Consider the following 6,506-nt stretch of genomic DNA (forward strand, 5'->3'; position numbering starts at 1 on the left):
GGCACTCTTGACCTACGAGATTTTATGCGAATTGACACCAAGAACTTCCCCTCTAATCCTGGTGACCACGCCCCCGACGGGCTGAAGCAGGCTCTCCAAGAATCTCGCGAAGCTCTCGGACCTCACAATATCCGAGTGTTCTATCTGCATGCGCCAGATAAGGCAGTCCCTTTCGAGCAAACTCTCGCCGCTGTAGACGAGTTACATAAATCTGGTTACTTGTGCGTCAGTGTACCCTCGCTGTCGTACGTCCGAGACTGACGGGCCCATAGTGAGGAATGGGGAGTCTGCAACTTCTCGGTGTCTGAGATGCAGGAGATCCTGGTCATCTGCAAGGAACACGGATACATCCAGCCTACCGTGTTTCAAGGCGCCTACAATCTCATCGACCGTGCCTTCGAGACCGCTATCATCCCCCTGTTGCGCCAGCACCGCATACGCCTTGCGGCGCACTCTCCCCTCGCAGGCGGATATCTCACGGGCAAGATGCTTCCAAGAAGCCAGCAATCTTCACCTTCAGAGATTCTGAGTCACTTCGACCCATCTTGGGGGCCGTCGTCATATTACACGAAACGCTACCTCCCCATGGCGCCTGCGCTTGCCGAATTGCAAGCCTTCGTGGCTGAGCGCGGGTTGACGCTGCGTGAGGTTGCGTACCGCTGGCTTCAGTATCACAGCGCAATGGCACCGGAGGACCACGGATTGGTCGTCGGCGCGAGTAGCCTTGAACAGCTCGAGAGTACAATTCTAGACTGCAAGAAAGGCCCGCTGCCTGACACTGTTGTGCAGGCGTGCAACGAGACCTGGGAGAAAGTCAAGGAATTCTCCAAGGATTCATGGGAGCCTTGACAGTCGAGTCCATCTTCCCTGTGGTAGAATTGGGATTTTGTGTTCAAATCAGTGTTTATTAACGTTTATTGGTTTGGTTCAGCTTGGAACGTGTTGAAGCGCCTAGTGGCTCTGGCTCGGCATTCTGCCCGGCATGGACTTAAGGTGGACATCTTAGATTAGGCGCTGCTAATACGTAGATAGTGATTGGACAATCATATGTAGTGCTCCCACGCACGGACCTCTTTATGGCAGGCTTCCCCATTCTAGCGGACTTTCAATTTTGCTTCCTTTTAGTATATAAGGACTCCTCTCGCATCCCCACTCTGCGTGCTCTTTCCCTTTGCACTCAGACTAACACCGTGTGTATTAGATCGTGCCCGGGTGCCACTTGCCAGTTCGCGCTCGCGCAGCCCAGTAGTCGTATCACGACAATAGGTTATGAGCCCCGGCTTGTAACTGGCCCCCATCTACCCTCTATCCCTCACGAGTCTTCACTCGGAGAGATCCAGCACCAGCCGCACATTTGCTCCATAACACCTCAGGGTCTTTACCCCAAGTGTTACTCCACATCGCACACACGCACACTAGAGTCGTACTCTAGTGTATGTCTAGTCCATCTGCATCACGCCCACCTTCACCAACTGCACCGACACCTGCACCTGCACCTGCACCCCATCCTACACGTCGCACTCCCGCCGCTCCTACTACACCCTCTCAATCCGCGTCCACCGCACCTCGCCGCACGACAACCATGTCCTCCACCTCCGCATTCGCATCAGCCACCGGTCCGCCGTCGATGAAGCTCGACACGATCGGAAAGCTCAAAGGCTCCAGCGACTACCCACGCTGGTCCCTAATGATGCAGCAGTACTTCATTGCTGCACGCGCATGGAAGGTCGTCGACGGCACCGAGAGAGCCCCCGTCCCAAGCAGCTCCGTCTCCGCTGCGGACATCGAAGCATGGGAGACGACAAACGCATATGCGAGGTTTTACATCCTCAGCATGCTCGGCGACGAGCTCCTGCACCTCGCGAACCCAGTGGACATCACAGCCGCCGCGCTGTGGAAGAAGCTGAAGGACAACTACGCCGCCTCCACCACCATGTCGGCATTTGTCAAGTTCCGTGCGTACTTCTCGCACGCGATCACGGACAGCGATGACCTCGCTGCCCAACTCGACGAACGTGCCCGACTCTGGCAAGAGGTCAGCGCCTCCGGGATCCTCCAAACCCCGGAGCTCCTGCAGATATTCAGCCTGCTCACGGCCCTCCCCGACTCGTTCAACAACGTCGTGGAGCCCATCCTCGCAGTCACCAAGCCCGCCGACTTGAAGCTCGATGACATTCGCAACCGTCTCCTCGACGAAGCGAAGCGTCGCAGCTCCTCCACCAACGTCGCCGCCTTCCACGCACCGAAGGCGTCTACCTCAGGCAAAGCCAAAGCTGGCAAACCTGACGGCAAGAAGGGCAAGTGCAACTTCTGCCACTACAAAGGCCACTACGAGCAGGATTGCAGAAAGAAAAAGGCCGCTGCCGAAGAGGTGCGGAAGGGCAGCAATGGCAAAGCCCAGGACGGTAAAAGTAATCCGTCCGGTAGTAGTACTGGTCACGCATCTGTACATGTAGTCACCGCCGAAGGAGCCACTGCTCCTGAGGCCGAAATTCACTCCACTTCCTGGTATCTCCACGGTGTGAAACGCTGGATGTTAGACTCCGGCTGTACACGACACATTACGAACGACCTGAACGACTTCGCTGAGTACACCGCCTTTGCATCACCTACATATGCAACACTAGCAGACAAGGCGAAAACGCAAGTAAGCACGCTCGGTTCAGGAGTTGTCGAGGGCACTACGCTCGTCGATAACAAACCAGTAAACATCAGGCTAGAGAACGTTCTCTACAGCCCTGCAATGTCCGGACGGCTAATATCCGTCTCATGCATCGAAGACAAAGGCTTCGATCTCGTCTTTGGGAAAGGACGAGCCCAAATCAAGCGTGGTAACACCACGTTTGGCATAGGCACTAAGTCCCGCGGTCAGTATTGGTTGGACCTTACTCCACCTCCACCATCTGTCGCGGTCTCCACGCACAACGCCACTTCGCTCGACGTTATCCATCACCGGTTTGGTCACCTGAACTGGGAGGCAGTACGCAAGCTCGCCGCTGCTGATTCCTCTCCGGTCAAAGGCCTCATCGCCGCCGATATGGATAAACCTTCGCATCCCTGCGAAGGCTGCGTCTTGAGCAAAGCACACAGGCGTACATTCCCCACGTCGTCCACCTCACGCGCCAACAAACCCTTCGACCTCATACACTCTGACCTCGACGGACCTATGTCGGTGGTGTCCATCACGGGCCACCGATACTTCGCTACCTTCATCGACGACTGCTCCAACGTCACATGGGTCTACTATCTGCGAACAAAGGATGAGTTCCTCTCTGCATTCAAAGACTTCGTAGCCCTCGTCGCGCGACAGTTCGATACGGTCATCAAGGTCTTTCGGTCAGATCGAGGGGGTGAATACCAGTCCAACGAGTTCATCAACTTGTTGAAGAAATCTGGGATCATCCACGAGCGCACAATACCCGGTACCCCACAGCAAAACGGCAAAGCTGAGCGCATGAACCGCACGCTCGTAGAAGCCGCTAAGTCAATGCTACAAACCGCTGGGTTATCACACGGATTCTGGGAAGAAGCTGTTCGCACAGCTGTGCACGTACGCAACAGAGGCCCTAAGAAAGCCATTGCATGGCGTACGCCCCTGGAACGACTCACTGGCACCACACCGGACATATCCCACTTCCGAGTCTTTGGTTGCCAGGCCTATCACCATATACCCGGGGATAAACGCAAGAAACTCGATGCTAACGCTGAGAGCCTAGTGTTTATTGGCTATGAGACGAATTCTAAAGGTTATCGTCTATGGGATAAACGTAGCAGAAAGATCACCACGAGTACTGATGTGATATTCGACGAGTCGATCTTCCCCAACAAACTCCTACCCTCACCGTCCTCGACACAACCGACCGGATCTACATCCACGCTGCCGTCATCTGTCGAACTCGAACTACCACCCTTTAACACGCCACCGGCTCCTACGCAGCCGCCACAGCCTGTACCACCTCCTACTCAACCCATCACACCAAAACCACCTACAGTATCCCAGATACTACGCCTTACACCTCGAACAGAGTTGTATCCAGCTCCGCCTATCCCGCCAAGTGCACCGGTCAAGCCTGAATTCAAAGGCAAGGCCAAAGCCTCACCATCTCGCGTCGTCGCCCCTCCGCCACTCCAGCCAAATCCCAACACCACCTCGTGGGACTACAATCCCTTCACCAACCCTGAGCATGCCACGACGTCGTCAGGCGTCCGTCGCAGTACCCGCGAGCGTAAAGCAACTCAGAAATAGACGAGCATTTGGCCCGGAGCGACCGAAGCGGACATTGAGGAAGCACTGAACACAGGCAAGGAACCGGGCGACATCGCTGCGATCGTAGGCGACTCCTCCATCGCTGGAGAACCGCGAACCTACAAACAAGCAGCCGATGCGCCGGATTCAGCGGAGTGGATGACTGCCATGCAGGCCGAAGTCACTGGCCTCCTGGAACAAGGCACCTGGGAACTTGTCGACCTACCAAAGGGTCGCAAGGCAATCAAGTGCAAATGGGTATACGTTGTCAAGCGCAACGAGAACGGAGAAGTGGATCGCTACAAGGCAAGGCTCGTAGCCAAGGGGTTCACGCAAGTTCAAGGCATCGATTACAAAGACACCTTCGCTCCCGTCGCCCGTATGGAGTCCTGGCGATACCTCATCGCCTTAGCGACCATCCAGGACTGGGAAATCCATCAGATCGACTTTGATAGAGCATATCTGAATGGAGAACTCGACGAGGAGCTCTACATGGAGCAACCTGAAGGTTTCGTAACGGACGCAGGCAAAGTATGCCGCCTGCGGAAAGCAATATACGGGCTAAAGCAAGCGAGACGAACATGGTTCCTCACGCTCAAAGCCTGTCTCGAGGACATTGGATTCGCATGCCACGACACCGGCGACGTATCCATCTTCATTCGCCATCAACGAGGGGGATCCACTCAAATTTTAGTGGTTTACGTTGACGACCTAACTATGATGGGAAACAGCCTCGATCTCATCCAACAAACGAAAGAGGCATTGAAGGAAAGGTTCCAACTCAAGGACCTTGGCGAACTCAAGTACTACCTCGGCATCCGTGTCACGAGGGATAGGGGGAGTCGAGCTACATACCTCGACCAGGAAACGTACATCGAGTCCGTTCTCAAACGATTCAGATACGAAGACTGCAACCCCGCATCCACACCACTCGGCACAGACATCGTACTCGAGAAGAATGAGGAAGACCCCGCGGACTGTCCACAAGACCGCATCAAGCTATACCGCTCACTCCTCGGCTCACTCATGTACGCCATGCTCGGGACTCGCCCCGACATTGGCTTCGCCGTCGCCCGACTTTGCCAATACCAGGCAAACCCTTCACCGAAACACGTAGCTGCCGCCTATCGTGTTCTCAAGTACCTCCGCGGCACCTCCAACTATCGACTCTGTCTAGGTCAGAACGACGAGACCGATAGCCGTTTGCTCGGTTACACCGACGCAGACTTCGCGAACGACAAAGACAACTCCGTCTCAACATCCGGCTGGGTTTACAAACTCGGTAGAGGCGCGACCAGTTGGTCTTCTCGCAAGCAACACTCTGTGGCTCGAGACACCTTCGACGCAGAGTACTTTGCAGCCGACGAAGCAGTCCGACATTTACAGTGGCTCGAAATCTTCGCTGAGTACATCAAACACCCACTCGCGAAGCCTGTCCCTCTCCACTGCGACAATAAATCTGTCGTTGATGCTGCCCAGTCACCCAACGTCAAGCATCGCACAAAACACACCCGCGTCAAAGCTCACGCTGTTCACGAGCAATTCGAAGCAGGTCTGATTGAACTTGTTAGGATTCCCGGTGTCGACAATCCGGCTGATATTCTCACAAAGCCTTTACCGGCTGAGGTACACAACCGTCACACCCAGTCTCTTGGCCTCGTTCCGTATCGCCTCGCCAAGGGGGAGTGTTGAAGCGCCTAGTGGCTCTGGCTCGGCGTTCCGCCCGGCATGGACTTAAGGTGGACATCTTAGATTAGGCGCTGCTAATACGTAGATAGTGATTGGACAATCATATGTAGTGCTTCCACGCATGGACCTCTTTATGGCAGGCTTCCCCATTCTAGCGGACTTTCAATTTTGCTTCCTTTTAGTATATAAGAACTCCTCTCGCATCCCCACTCTGCGTGCTCTTTCCCTTCGCACTCAGAGTAAGTCTCCTTCGTCGCCCTTGCGCACTATGCAGTATGCTTACCAGACCCCTGTCTAGCTAACACCGTGTGTATTAGGTACATAGCTATACAGCGTGCTCTTTCCCTTCGCACTCAGACTAACACCGTGTGTATTAGATCGTGCCCGCATGCCACTCGCCAGTTTGCGCTCGCGCAGCCCAGTAGTCGTATCACGACAATAGAACGACCACAGCCTGCGAGAGCCGTGGACAGGGCCTGGGTCATACCCGCACGGCAAGCCATGACTTGGAGCGGGTAACGTAGCATACATTATTTATGATTAATTTGGCTTTAGCATGTATATTGTACTG

General features: G+C 54.8%; 1 protein-coding gene across 1 annotated transcript; it reads left to right on the forward strand.

The window, feature by feature from the left end:
• The first annotated feature begins 239 nt into the window (after positions 1–239).
• On the forward strand, positions 240–6,506 carry PHACADRAFT_265964 (uncharacterized protein). Its single transcript, XM_007402444.1, has 3 exons — positions 240–783; positions 815–946; positions 6,381–6,506. The coding sequence occupies exons 1-2, from the start codon at positions 310–312 to the stop codon at positions 944–946; spliced, it is 606 nt and encodes a 201-aa protein (XP_007402506.1). The 5' UTR covers positions 240–309; the 3' UTR covers positions 6,381–6,506.

Source organism: Phanerochaete carnosa (genome assembly GCF_000300595.1).
Source record: "Phanerochaete carnosa HHB-10118-sp unplaced genomic scaffold PHACAscaffold_161, whole genome shotgun sequence".
In the NCBI taxonomy this organism is placed as follows: domain Eukaryota; kingdom Fungi; phylum Basidiomycota; class Agaricomycetes; order Polyporales; family Phanerochaetaceae; genus Phanerochaete; species Phanerochaete carnosa.